Source organism: Lipotes vexillifer, unplaced genomic scaffold (assembly GCF_000442215.2).
Source record: "Lipotes vexillifer unplaced genomic scaffold, Lipotes_vexillifer_v1.1 scaffold308, whole genome shotgun sequence".
Lineage (NCBI taxonomy): Eukaryota > Metazoa > Chordata > Mammalia > Artiodactyla > Lipotidae > Lipotes > Lipotes vexillifer.
Genome location: NW_006792985.1, coordinates 2,038,123 through 2,052,903, shown reverse-complemented (window position 1 = coordinate 2,052,903; position 14,781 = coordinate 2,038,123). Strand labels below are relative to the sequence as shown.

The window sequence follows — 14,781 nt, the reverse complement described above, 5'->3', positions numbered from 1 at the left end:
GTGGTTGTATTGTGAAAAACACATGACCTCGCTCTCCTGCAAGTTGTGAATTGCCTACATTCAGTTTTTACAAGTCACTTTTTAACAACAGTTAGCTTCCCTGGAAAGTGCCTTTTGTTATTTTGAACCATAAAAGAGAGAAGTCAGAGTCTTAATAGTAGTGCTAGTATTGGGAAATTTATTTTAGTTTGTTTAATTTGTTTAGCTTATTAACATCCTGATTTTTGAACTAGGTACTAGGTAACAGACTGTCATGCTTGTGCTTAGCAGGAAATCAGGAAATCATGTTCTTTGGGGTTGTTATAAGTATTTAAAAATCTCTGAAATATTGCTTTCAACAACCTTATTGAAATGATTTTCTGTACAGAACTATCTTTATCTAGTTTGAAAGGCTTGTGGCAATGGCAGTAATAGCAGAAATGTACAGATGGTTCTGTAGAACCTGCTCCTGGGTTGTAATAGGATTTTGCCTTCTTGATGGGCTCATGTAGTACTACCTGCACAGATGCACAGTTAGGTCATTCACTCTGAGTATATTGTTTTCTTGTTTTGTTTAGCAGATAAACAAATATGAATATAAGGTTGACTTTAGGTTTGGAATAGTATTACCATGTGTTTTAATTATAACTCATTATCTGTGGTTACAGTACAGCTGTAGTAATATGGATAATTTAAAATTAATTTATGCATGATGTGCCTGTGCTCTGTGTTCCCTGAGTTAACATCACAGGCAGTTTATCATAATGGTTAAGACATAGAGAGTGTGGGCCTTAGAGTAACTGAGTTGAATCCACGTTTTACTCAATATGGATGCCCCTGGGCAAGTTACCTAAGCTCTGTGCTTTGGTTTCCTCGTGTATAAAGTGGGAATAATAGTAATACCTACTTCATAGTGTTCTTGTGAAGATTAAGTGTGTGAAGGAATACAGTAGGTCTAACCTGGCACACAGTTAACATTCAATAGATGTTAGCTGTTATTATAGTTATTTAATATAGTCAGTTGAAGGTTTCATTTGGGAACATCTGGAAGGTGTCTAGCCTCTCTGCTTCTTGCTCCATTCTCCCTTCATACGTTTCAGATGTAATGCATAACAGCAGCCCAAGTGGAACCAGCTATTTATTCCCTTCTTTGCTCCCTTCTGTTTTCCTTCTCTCTTCCATTGAGTGTTTTACTTTAGTTCAGTTTATTTATTTATTTTTTTAATGAGGAAGATTATACAGCTTTGTTGAAAGGCATTAAAGAAGACCTAAATAAACAGTGATATGCCAAATCCATGATAGGAAGTTTCAATATCAGAATGTTTTAGTTTTTCAAGAAGAGAAGTCGAGTCAGTAGGATGGTTATTATATCAACAGACTCTTGAAAGCAAGGTCCTCATCGCTGGTAATGTTCCCACCGATGACAGAAGAGTTCGCCGTGGAGATAAGGAATGTTAGCAGAGAAGGCGCTCAAAGAGGAGGTGATGGTAGAGGGCACGGGTGTGTTGAGGCGTAGGAGGGAGGAAATGAAGGGGCAAGACAAGCATATGCAGAACTCCGAATGAGAACTCTTAAGCCCCAGATGACTTCTCAGCTTATCTTCTGGATTTTTGACTTGAATTACTTACCATTTCAGCTTTCCAGGAACATAGCTGGTTTCAAGCCCTCAAGTGAGTGGCTAACATATGAAGAATTATACTTTCCATTTATCAGCAAAAAAATTTTGATTAGGGGAGGAGTAAAAGTAGGGCATCGGCTGTGATCTGAATGATAAATCTCTGTGCACAAGTATTTTGAACTTTTTTTCCCTCTTTGCTGGGAGAAGACACTTACTAACATAACCTCCTTATACTCAGAGGAGGTGTACCCTTGCTGCCATTGGAACATTGAGGTGTAGATGTCTGTGTTGCTGACCATTGGAAAAGAGATATCAGAAGGGAGATCAAGGTTAGAGAGGTAAATTTGAGAATCATCCAATCAGGGGGTGCTAATTGAAGCTATTGGCAAGCTCCAGTCAATGAAGATAAAGAGAGAAGAGGACAAGGGACAAACCCCCGAGGAACAACTGTATTTAAGGAGTGGCAAAAGGAACCAGAGAATGAGCTGTTGCGGTGGAGAACCTGGAGAACAGATGAGTAAATTATATAAAATACAAACTAACTTAATATGAGACATTGGGGCAGGGATGAGGATGACAGAACTATTTGATAGAAATAAAGGTGTGGGGCTTCCCTGGTGGCGCAGTGGTTGAGAGTCCGCCTGCCGATGCAGGGGACATGGGTTCGAGCCCCAATCCGGGAAGATCCCACATGCCACGGAGTGGCTGGGCCCTTGAGCCATGGTCGCTGAGCCTGCGCGTCCGGAGCCTGCATGTCCGGAGCCTGTGCTCCGCAACGGGAGAGGCCACAACAGTGAGAGGCCCGCATACCACACAAAAAAAATAAAATTAAATTAAAAAATTAAACAAACAAACAAACAAACTTCCTCTTAAAAAAAAAAAAGAAATAAAGGTGTGAATAAGTGGAGAGAATGAATGTTCATGCTTCTGGATAAGATTAACTATATAAAATAACACTTCCCTACTTAAGTGCAATATAATTTAATTCTTTTTCTATATTACTGAATTCTGTTCACTAATATTTGTTTAGTGTTTTTTGTCTATATTCATGAGAGAGATTTATCTGTAGTTTTCTTTTTTGGTGCTCTCTTTGGTTTGGGTATCAGGGTTAGTAAAATGGACTGGGAATCTCCCCCCGGCCCCCCGGAAGAGACCGTGTGGAATAGGTATTTATACTTTAAACATGTAGTAGAATTCTCCAGTGAAAGCCTTTGGGGCTGGACATTTCTTTTTGGGGAGTTTTAAAATTACAAAGTCGATTTATTTAATAGTTATAGGACTAATTATCTATCTCCTATTGGGTGTGTTGTGGTGTTTGTGTTTTTTTGAGGCATTGGTTCATTTCATCTGAGTTGTCCAATTTATGTGTGTTGTGTTGTTTATACTTCCTTTGTTATCCGTTTGATGCCTGCAGGGACTGTAGTGATATCCCCTGTTTCATTGCCCATGTTGGTAATTTGTATCTCTCTGTCAGTCTTGAGCAGGTTTGTCAAAATTATTGACAAACCTCTTGGTTTTACTGATTTTTCTCTTTTGTTTTGGAGAACAAAACAAAAGATGGAGAAGGTTGGAGAAAGAGCACAACTTGAGCCAGCTCGTTCTTTGTGTAGGGTTGAGCTTGAAAGATTCACTGAACATACGTAGAATAGTTGAAGTAGGGCCTGTAGATAGAGCCATCCTTGATTATAGAGGATAGTGGAAGTTTAGCAGAAGAGTGATTATGGGCAGCAGACTAATGTAAAAAAACAAAACAAAACAAAAAAACCTTTAGAGATAGAAAAATTGGCAAAACACATGAAGTGATAGTGCATGAAAAGAGAAGTACAGACACTCAATGAGCAAAAATTGTTCGACCTCCAATAATAAGGGGTAAATTAAAACAATAGAATGACATTTTATCAAACTGGCTTTTTTTAAAAAAAGGCATTTGGTTGGATTAATTAGGTTAATTAATGCTTAACTGCAGCAGCAGACTCTGAAATCTTAGTGGCCTAACATAACAAAAGTTTATTTCTCACTCTTCGCAATTCAGGTGACTCTCTTCCGTGGCTCCTCTCCAGTGGTGACTCAGGGGTCTGGGTTGCTTTTATCTTGCCACTTCATAGTTTGCTTTCAGTCTCTCAAGTGGTGGGGGGAAGAAGAATCCATGACTATTCTTAACTGCCTTGTACTGGAAAGGATACCTTACTTCTACTCACATTCCCTTTGGCAAGAACTAGTCTTAATGGCTGCAGCCAAACTGTAAGTCAGAGTGGGAAATGTAGGAGAGCAAATACATTCTCGTGGAGTAATAACCATTTGTGTCACACCATTATTGGCGAACGGATGCCCTCTGTATCGTTGGTGGGAGCATAAATGGTCATCTTTCTCGTAGACAGTAATTTTTTAAATGGTAAGATATTCTTGCTCTGACCTATGTTAAAATTTTCTTTCTAAGGAAATAACTGGATGTATGCAAAGATAGCTACAAAAATAGTTGTTATAGCTTTGATTATAGTGAAAAATTGGAAACAAATGTCTAACAAAAGGACTGGTTAAATAAATTATGGTCTTGCTGTATTCAGTTATTGATGATCATGTAGTATAGCATCTAATGATGTGGGGCATTACACTGTTCTTGTTATAAGTGGAAAAAATCAGATTAGAAAAAAGAACATATATCCCATTTTTGTAAGCATGTTTATTCATGCATAGACAAAAGACTGGAGGCGATCTCTGGTTTTAGGGTGTTTGCCAGTTTTAGTAACTTGCATTTTAGTTTCCACAGAGATAAGAGATAGAGCCTTGCACCTGTGAGTGTTAAACTGATACACCAGTTAAGAGTATGGATCTTCAAAGGGTTGAACATTCACTAAAGGAGTGGATAGACTAGAAAAAAATCTACCTGTGAGCACACACAGAGAGATGTCTCTCTCAGCAAGATCCAGAGCTGGTTGGGGAAGGGAATATTCACTGAGAGCTCATGACCATGGATTTCCCTTCATATGAGTTTTGTGTTCAAATCTACAGTACTCGTGGGATCTGGGAGAATCTCCAGACTGAGAATTGACATAAAAAGTGGTGTAAGGCTGATAGTATGACAGAGGTATCTGGAAGACACAAACTGTTCTGGAGGGACGTATCCTCAACCCAGACCACATAGATTTCCCAGAAATAAAGCACAACTAAAAATGAACTCATTACAGAATTATAAAGCATGGGAGGAAGCAATCTTCTATTCCTCTATGAGCAAGAATCAGCGGACAGAACAAACTAAACACCTGAAGAGAAGGAATAGAAAAGGTGAGAAAAAATAGGTGCTATCGTAAAAATAAGACAGATTTTTAAAAAGGGTCAATAGAATTTCTGGAAATGTAAAATAGTCATTGAAATTAAAACTCAGTGGGTAGGATAAACAACCGCTTTGACACAGAATAGAGAGTTAATGAGTTAGATCAGGAGTTGGCACATTATGGCTTGTGGGGTAAATCTTGGTTGTGGCTTATTTTTTACAGCCTGCATGGAAAGAATGGTTTTTACATTTTTGAAGGGTTGTTTAAAAAAAGAGACAAATGAAAAGATTCTACATAGACTGTATGTGGCTCCCCAAACCTAATATATTTACTTTCTGGCTCTTTACTGAAAACATTTCCTGAACCCTCAACTGGATAGACCTGAGGAAATTTCCAGATGGTAGCACAAAGGACAAAAGAGAAAATATAGAAGAAAGGCTTAAAGACATGGAGTATGAAATGAGGAGGTCTGACATATGTCTAGTCATCTAATAGGAGTCCAAAAAGGAGAGAAGGAGTGACAAGCTCTATACAAATAGATAACCAACAAACTAAACAAACTAAGACAAACAAAACAAACAAAAAAAGCAAACAGGTAATGACTGAGGCTTTTCTGGTTTGATGAGAGACACACATCTTAAGAACCAGAAAGTTTGATGAGTGCTGAGCGTCCCCCACCCCCCAGATTCCACATGTAGACACATGCAGAATTCCAAAGGCAAAAAGATCTTAAATATAGCCAGAATGAAAAGTCAGGTTATCCACAAGGCACAACAATTAGACCGCCATCTCACATCTCACCAGCAATAATAGAATCCAGAGGATTCTTCAGTGTTGGTGGAAAAGAATTATTAACCTAGAATGGTATATCCAGCTAGATCATTATTCAGGATTTAGGGTGAAATAAAGTGTTTTCACAAGAGAACAGAGTTTACCGCCAACAGACTCTCACTGGAGGCACTACTTCAGGAAAAAGGACACAACCAGAGGGAAGGAATGAAATGCAAAAAGGAATGGAATTCTGAATAAGGAAATTGGTAAATATGTGGGTGAATCTAAACAAGCATGAATTGCATTAATGATAATAAGGGCTAACATTAAGAGTGTAAAAACAAGATGGAGCTAAAATACCAGTCAATATTGATGTAAAAGTCAAGAGAGAGGTCATCATAGGTAAAGAGCTTTTATTAAGAAGAGGGATAAAAGAGATAATGTTAAATTTTCCACTTAAGTCATAAATTGAATATATAACTGCCAGACTGGTAGAGGGTTTTTTTTTAAAAAAAAAAAAAAGACTGACAGAAAAATATGCCATCTCTTGGGAAAATTGTGTTTACTCCAGTGTTTATAGTGTTCTAAACAGTGTCCAGCACACAATAAAAAAATCATAAGATTACAAAGAAACAGGTAAATATGACCTACAGTCAAGAGAAAAATAGAATAAAATCCACAGGTGCCCCAGATGTTGGAATTAGATAAGAAATTTAATTCTCATAAATATGCTAAAGAAAATGGAGGAAAAGTTGGAAAAAATTAATAGATGAAGAATTTCGATAGAGAAATGGAATCTCTGAAAAAGAACTTACTGGACATTCTTGAACTGAAAAATATAATACCTGAAATTAAGAATTTATTGGATGGAATTAACCTTAAACTAGAAATAGCAGAAGAATGGTTTGGTGAACTCAAAGACAGGTCAGTTGAAATTATTCAAGCTAAAGCATTATTAGATGAAATAAAAAAGATTGATTTAGAGTAATGCATAGGATAAACTGATGGGGAATGGGAGATTAGGCATAATGGTTTGTTGTGGTGCAGTACTAGGTTGAAGGCAGTTGTGTAAAAGGAAGGGATAAATGCAAACATTATTGTAAATTATTATTATAATCCATATATTATTACCATAATTATTATTATTACAAAAAAGAATGGATGCAGTTTGGCAGATCTAAAAATAACTCCAGGACTTGTAGCTAATAAGTAGATTACTATATGCGAGATACTGTACAGGGTATTTTTTACGCACTGCTGTATCCCTGATTTTTATAACAATCCTGAACATGAGTGTTTTCTTTTACTTAAGAAAAAAAATGCAGCTCAGAGTGGTTAAGTGACCATCTAATAGCTTACAAAGCTGGGGTTTGATCCAGGTCTGGCTAGCTTTGAGGTCTATACTCCTTGCTGTATATCACATTGTTTCTAGTTTGTAAGACTAGAAGAGTGTAATATCATGGGCAGAACTGAAAGTTATTGAAAAGAGGGAATATTTCGAATCATGTAATGGCCGTAGTGTATCCTAGGGAAGGTATCCTTTAGGGAGCTGGAAATACTGGTCTACTAGTATTTTGGGGGTACTTTGGGGGTTGACGCCATTTCAGCGAATGGATTCAGTACCAGATTATGTCAAAAGCCTTGGGGAGCACTTTCTATATGAGGTAGGAGGACGACTGCGTGCCAGCAAAGCAGAAAGGGACAATACATAAATGAAAAGATATTATGAGGGAAATCAGTAGATCAGTGCCAGAAAGTGTCAGGGGGTAAGAAAGGCTACCTTAAACAGTAATATCAAGAAATTAAGATCTGAAGGATGAGAAGGAGTCAACCAGAGAAGAGCCTGGGGAAGAGCATTCGAGACTAAAAGATCAGCAAGTATAAAGCTTCTGAAGCAGTTAAGAGCTGGTTGAAGAATTGAAAGGAGGTCAGTGTAGCTAAAGCTGAAGGAGCAAGTATGGCAGTGATGTCATATGAGATTAGCTTGGTGGTCGGGGAGCTAGTTAAGAAGGGCCTGGCAGTGTAGTGGGAAAGCACTGACAATTTTTTTTTTTTTTTTTTCCGGTACGCGGGCCTCTCACTGTTGTGGCCTCTCCCATTGCGGAGCACAGGCTCTGGACGCGCAGGCTCAGCGGCCATGGCTCCCGGGCCTAGCCGCTTCGCAGCATGTGGGATCTTCCCGGACCGGGGCACGAACCCGTGTCCCCTGCATCGGCAGGCCGACTCTCACCCACTGCGCCACCAGGGAAGCGCAGCCCTGACAATTTTTTTTTTTTTTTCCGGTACGCGGGCCTCTCACTGTTGTGGCCTCTCCCATTGCGGAGCACAGGCTCTGGACGCGCAGGCTCAGCGGCCATGGCTCCCGGGCCTAGCCGCTTCGCAGCATGTGGGATCTTCCCGGACCGGGGCACGAACCCGTGTCCCCTGCATCGGCAGGCCGACTCTCACCCACTGCGCCACCAGGGAAGCGCAGCCCTGACAATTTTTTTTTTTTTTTCCGGTACGCGGGCCTCTCACTGTTGTGGCCTCTCCCATTGCGGAGCACAGGCTCTGGACGCGCAGGCTCAGCGGCCATGGCTCCCGGGCCTAGCCGCTTCGCAGCATGTGGGATCTTCCCGGACCGGGGCACGAACCCGTGTCCCCTGCATCGGCAGGCAGACTCTCAACCACTGCGCCACCAGGGAAGCGCAGCACTGACAATTTTTAAGGAAAGGAGATCCCTGGTCTAACGCATGTTTTAAGAAGATGATTCTGATTGCTGTGCGTAGAATGCATCGTAGCGGGCAGGCTGACAAGTTGGGCATTCAGTGCTGTGGCAGATGACAGAATTAATGAGATTGCTCCTTATCAGTGTTTCAGGTGACATTTATTTCTAGATCCTAATACCTTCGTTGTCATTTTCCAGAGAATGACAGAAGAGGTTCTAAGCATTTTCTTTTTCTTTTGTGCTTGCAATAGTTTAATTTGCTGTTTAGGAAAGAAAGTTCATGCTTTTGGGCACTGATGACACTTTTGCCTAATTTCAGTAAAAGAGATGGTACTTGATGGGGATAAATTTTTTTGTCATTGTTGAATTACTGGTTTCCATTAGAACGTTTGTTTCTATTCCCAGTTCTGTTCACTGTAGGTTGGTAGCATTAGCAATATTAGATTAAGTATCGTCAGTCTCCGAATAACTTTTAAAAAACATTTTGTTTAGACTCTGTATAATTTATTTTTGAGTTTTTAATGTGAGAAATGTTAAACATATATAAAAGCAAACATGCATGTATCCCCGTAATTCACTTCTAAAAGGTAAGGATTTTTCTACGTTTTAGCATTTTGGTTTATTCCCTCTTAGAGCTCATAAATAAGTAACCATATAGCTGGATGGTTTGCCTTTGAGAATGCCGATTTATGCTTGTTGTCCCAGTGTATTTATTAATAGGACCCCTTTTCACTTAAAACAGTGCCTCCATCTGAGCAATAAATTCTATGCTCACCTTATATACATAAGAGAAACCTTTTCATAGTAGACAGTAAATAAATTCTTTAATAGCATCTTCAGTATTGAATATTTTTCTAATAGCATGTCACTTCTCTATTTTCTATCAGGAGAGCAAGCCCCGGAGTTCACTATTTCCAGAAATTGTATACTGAAGTGTAATGCTACATGAGTCAGAGAAAGGAAGGACCCTGAGCCATATGGTAAGAAGGGAATTAATCAGCTGAGTCGCCTGGATTATGCCTTCTCTTTTTCCTCCACTCCATTCTATCTTTGTTACGATTTGATCGTAAGTGCTGAGAACATTATTTTGAAACCAAAAAGTGAGATTTTAACATTCGAATTAAAAGGATAATGCTTTAGAAACTTGGACCTACATTCTTTGGGATATTTGGTCAGCTGTTAACTATCAAGTTTAGATCATCCAAATTTACGCTTTTCCATGATTGATTAATTTTTGGTTTTTGTTGTCCTTATCTCATGGTCTCCTTATTCAAACCTTTTAGTAACATTGTCATCACTTTTAATTTTTATTTAAAGGGAGAGAAGACTCTATCAAACATTTAATAGTTATATATCCTTAACAAAGGTAGAAGCTAGAGAGAGTGACTGAGCATCCAGAAAGTACTACTTACTTCACACTGCCTTGTGGTAGTATCCTTGCTATTTGTTTATATCTTTTTAGGCTAAAGGAAGTTCCATGAGGTCGAGGATTATTTTACATCCTAGATTTGCCCACAGTTATACTTAGCGTGTCTTAGACATGGAAAGAGTATGGTAAATACTTTTTGGAGGGAATGAATGAAGGAAATTGGAGGTATTCTTTGGCACAGAACATTATGAATTCACTTCTAGATGTATTGAATTTGAGGTGAAAGCAAGTGAAAAGCTTTTGTAACCTGTGATAGTAAAGTTTGGTAAGAGAATAGGGCTGGGAATGCTGTTTCAAGATTTTTTAGCCTGAAGTACCCTCACATCCTCTGTCCTTTATTTTCATAGCAACACAATATATGTTGTTATCTCCGTATACTTATCTCCATTTTGGGATATTAGAAACCTGGGGCGTAAGGTCTGGCAGCAAATCTTTTCCAAAGATAAGAAATAATGCCCCTCATTTCTAAGTATAGTGTTCTTTCTGAAAGACCAAGTTACTATTTATATTTTAAGGAGGAGCACATGATGTGTGCTAACAGAAGATAAATGAGAAGCAAACTGGAAAATACATTTTATCTCTGAATTACTGCACCCACTGCTGGGTAAAGATCAAGAGAGTTCTCGTCAGCTTTTTTCAACTCTGACTATACCAAATGGAGCTTCTCACAGAGGTGTTTTTGTTTGTTTGTTTGTTTTCCAGTAGTTCAAAAGGCAACTTTCATGTCAGGAATGAACATAGATAGGAGGGTGTTTCTCTTTGTCTAATGATGATGCCTGAGTCTAGAATAACAAATTGTTGTGAACATTTTTGCCCTCTGTTGAGTGTAGCTGGTAATCATTTTATAGGGCTCTAATGCTGCTCAATAGCCAATTAAATAGGAAGAAGGTGTGTGTGTCTAAACACTGAAACTGTTTTTGGACACTTACCTTATCCATCTCTTACTAACCACAAGTAAAATATTCATACCAAACAAAACCTACATTGGACTTAAAATGTTATGTGAGACACACACCAATGATCCAACCATTGTTCTGTCTTATAAGATTTAAGCATTTTCCAGAAAGTTACAGGGGGAGAGCAGGCTTGTTGAACATAATGTTTTCAAGACTGACATGCTTCTCTTTCTTTTGCAGGCCTGATTGTTGGCAATGACACTGTTAAGAGGCTGGCATTTATTTCTGTTCTAACCAGCTACTTTATAACTGTGAATAGTAACTATGCATATGTATCGGTCAGCAAAACCAAGGAACGAGAGCTATGGCAGTTGACAAAGTCAATCTGATTCCTGGGTATCTTTCCTGGGTTCCACCATCAGGGACCTCTTCCCTTCCGTCTCATCAACAATGTGGTACCTTTTACTATTTGATAAAGATTAAGGACATGTTCTTTGGTCAACAACCAGAACTTAAAATCTGCTGGAGTAGGGTCAGAGACCATTTCAATCACAGCTGAGGAAAATGAAATTTCCGTTTTATTTGGTGCCTTGTCCAGGGAGCACACTAACTCTTTCGGAAACACGGGAGTGAGAGGAGGTTGAGTCTTGTCTGATAGCAACTCGTGGTTATGGCGAGTGACCCAACGTGACCAGCAGGGGCAGGAGCCACAGAGGAACTCATGACGGGCTACACCATGTTGCGGAATGGGGGCGTGGGCAACGGAGGTCAGACCTGCGTGCTGCGGTGGTCCAACCGCATTCGGCTCACATGGCTCAGCTTCACACTCTTCATCATCCTAGTGTTCTTCCCCCTCATCGCCCACTATTATCTCACCACCCTGGACGAAGCGGATGAGGCAGGCAAGCGGATCTTTGGCCCACGGGCTGGTAATGAGCTCTGCGAGGTGAAGCACGTGCTGGATCTCTGCCGCATTCGAGAGTCTGTAAGTGAAGAGCTCTTGCAGCTGGAAGCCAAGCGGCAAGAGCTGAACAGTGAAATCGCCAAGCTGAATCTGAAGATCGAGGCCTGTAAGAAGAGCATTGAGAACGCCAAGCAGGACCTGCTGCAGCTCAAGAACGTCATCAGCCAGACCGAGCACTCCTACAAAGAACTGATGGCCCAAAATCAGCCCAAACTCTCTCTGCCCATCCGACTCCTCCCAGAGAAGGACGATATCGGCCTCCCTCCCCCAAAGGTCCTGCGGAGCTGCCGGCTGCACAACTGTTTTGATTATTCTCGTTGCCCTCTCACCTCTGGTTTCCCAGTCTATGTTTATGACAGTGACCAGTTTGCCTTTGGCAGCTACCTGGATCCCTTGGTCAAGCAGGCTTTTCAGGCCACAGCACGAGCCAACGTTTATGTTACAGAAAATGCAGATATTGCCTGCCTTTATGTGATCTTAGTGGGGGAAATGCAGGAGCTGGGAGTGCTGCGGCCTGCTGACCTGGAGAAGCAGCTGTACTCCCTACCACACTGGCGGACAGACGGACACAACCACGTCATCATCAATCTGTCTCGGAAGTCGGACACCCAGAATTTACTGTACAATGTCAGTACAGGCCGGGCCATGGTGGCCCAGTCCACTTTCTATGCTGCCCAGTACCGGCCTGGCTTTGACTTGGTGGTATCGCCACTAGTCCACGCCATGTCAGAGCCCAACTTCATGGAAATCCCACCACAGGTGCCAGTGAAGCGGAAATATCTCTTCACCTTCCAGGGTGAGAAGATTGAGTCGCTGAGATCCAGCCTTCAGGAGGCCCGTTCCTTTGAGGAGGAGATGGAGGGTGACCCTCCAGCTGACTACGATGATCGTATCATTGCCACCCTCAAGGCAGTACAGGACAGCAAACTAGATCAGGTCCTGGTAGAATTTACCTGCAAAAACCAGCCTAAACCCAGTCTGCCTACTGAGTGGGCGCTGTGTGGGGAGCGGGAAGACCGCTTAGAATTACTGAAGCTCTCTACCTTCGCCCTCATTATCACTCCCGGGGACCCTCGCTTGGTTATTTCCTCTGGGTGTGCCACACGGCTCTTTGAAGCCCTGGAGGTTGGTGCTGTCCCAGTTGTGCTTGGGGAGCATATGCAGCTTCCTTACCAGGACGTGCTGCAGTGGAGCGAGGCCGCCCTGGTGGTGCCCAAGCCGCGAGTGACCGAGGTCCACTTCCTACTACGGAGCCTCTCCGACAGCGACCTTCTGGCCATGAGGCGGCAAGGCCGCTTCCTCTGGGAGACTTACTTCTCCACCGCGGACAGTATTTTCAGTACTGTGCTGGCTGTGATTAGGACTCGCATCCAGATCCCAGCCGCTCCCATCCGGGAAGAGGCGGCGGCCGAGATCCCCCATCGCTCAGGCAAGGCAGCCGGCACCGACCCCAACATGGCTGACAATGGGGACTTGGACCTGGGGCCCGTGGAGACGGAGCCGCCCTACGCCTCCCCCAAGTACCTCCGCAACTTCACCTTGACCGTCACGGACTTCTATCGCAGCTGGAACTCTGCGCCAGGACCTTTCCATCTTTTCCCCCACACACCGTTTGACCCTGTGCTGCCCTCAGAGGCCAAATTCTTGGGTTCCGGGACTGGCTTTCGGCCTATTGGTGGTGGGGCCGGGGGCTCCGGCAAGGAGTTCCAGGCCTCGCTGGGCGGCAACGTCCCACGCGAGCAGTTCACAGTGGTGATGCTAACCTACGAGCGGGAGGAAGTGCTCATGAACTCACTCGAGAGGCTGAATGGCCTCCCTTACCTGAACAAGGTCGTGGTGGTGTGGAATTCTCCCAAGCTGCCCTCAGAGGACCTTCTGTGGCCTGACATTGGTGTCCCCATCATGGTAATAGAAGCATGAGCCTTTTGTTTTACTGCATGAGAGAGGAATTCATTCTTAATCTCTTTTCCATAAACATGCTTTTTTTTAAAAAAAAGAAACCTATACAGATTCTTTCCCCATGAAATTTTCTCCTTGCCTCTATTTCATTCCTTTCAGGCCTTGCCAGTTCCCTTTCTGCTACTTACTTCAGAAATCTCCTAAGACGCTCCAATACCGAAACTGGCCCCGTGAAGGTTTACAAAACCCCGTCACTGACCTCATGGACTTATTCTCTGTCATCACAAAGTTGTTGATAATGAGAATGGTGATGAAAAGCTAACATTTAAGAAGCACTCATAGTCTAGGCACTATAATTTAGCATTTGTGGAACTTATATAATGAACTAGTGCGGTTTCTTCATTTTAAATCTGTGGAAACTGAGGCTTAGAGAGGTTAATTATTTTGCCCAAGGTCATGATTAGCAATCATGGAGGAGCTGAGTCTTAGTGTGTCTGATTCCAGAAGCTGCGGTTTTAATCACCTCCCAAAGGATTTAGGAAGGAGACCTGTTTCATTTCACAGGATCGGGTACAAGTCCTCGGGGAGACTGGTGTCGGGGGTTTGATATTTTTGGAGTTGGAGATCCTGAACCTTTTCTGTAGTCTCTTGCAGGTTCTTTCTCATTCTTCACTCCATCTGTTATGGTTAGGATGCTGTATTTTACAGGAAAAATAATAGCCAAATATGCAGGATAGAGCTTTAGTTCTGAGTACTTTGTTTATCCACCTTCTGATGTAAACTTGTCAATCTAGAGGGAGATAACCCATTTCTCTTAAATGTGAGGCCTTAGAGCAAATCTTAGGCCACCTGGCAACTACTTAGCCTTCAGCTTAGGTACTTTGCAGAAAAAGGTAGCAAAGAAGGGCAAAGGTCTGATGGGCCATCATTGCTAGAAGCTTGCTTAAGAAAATTAGTGTAGTATTTAGGAAGAATTTGCCTAGAAGGGGAATGTTCAGGCTACACCAGTTTTTTAAAAATTTATTTCATTAAGGAACTAACTCATGTGAAATACTTTCTAAGCAGCATCATGGTATAATGGAAAAGTATGCATTTTGGAGTGATACAGACCTGGGATTAAGTAGTCATTTTGTCATCTTTGGTAAATTAATTAACTCCTTAGACTTCAGGATTAAAGAGGAATCTAAGGTAGTACAAGTAAGGAATCCAGAAAGGTGCCCCAAAATTATTTGATTCCTGCTTATTC

The 14,781-nt window shown here is 41.6% G+C and overlaps 1 protein-coding gene across 1 annotated transcript in view; it reads left to right on the top strand.

The window, feature by feature from the left end:
• Positions 1-9,231: 9,231 nt before the first annotated feature.
• The window catches only part of EXTL3 (exostosin like glycosyltransferase 3), a 43,915-nt gene continuing 38,365 nt past the window's right edge, over positions 9,232-14,781 (top strand). The window contains exons 1-2 of the mRNA XM_007466150.1: positions 9,232-9,327; positions 10,913-13,541. Of these exons, the coding sequence (XP_007466212.1) occupies positions 11,394-13,541 (2,148 nt within the window). The 5' untranslated portion in view covers positions 9,232-9,327; positions 10,913-11,393. The remainder of the gene's footprint in view (positions 9,328-10,912; positions 13,542-14,781) is intronic.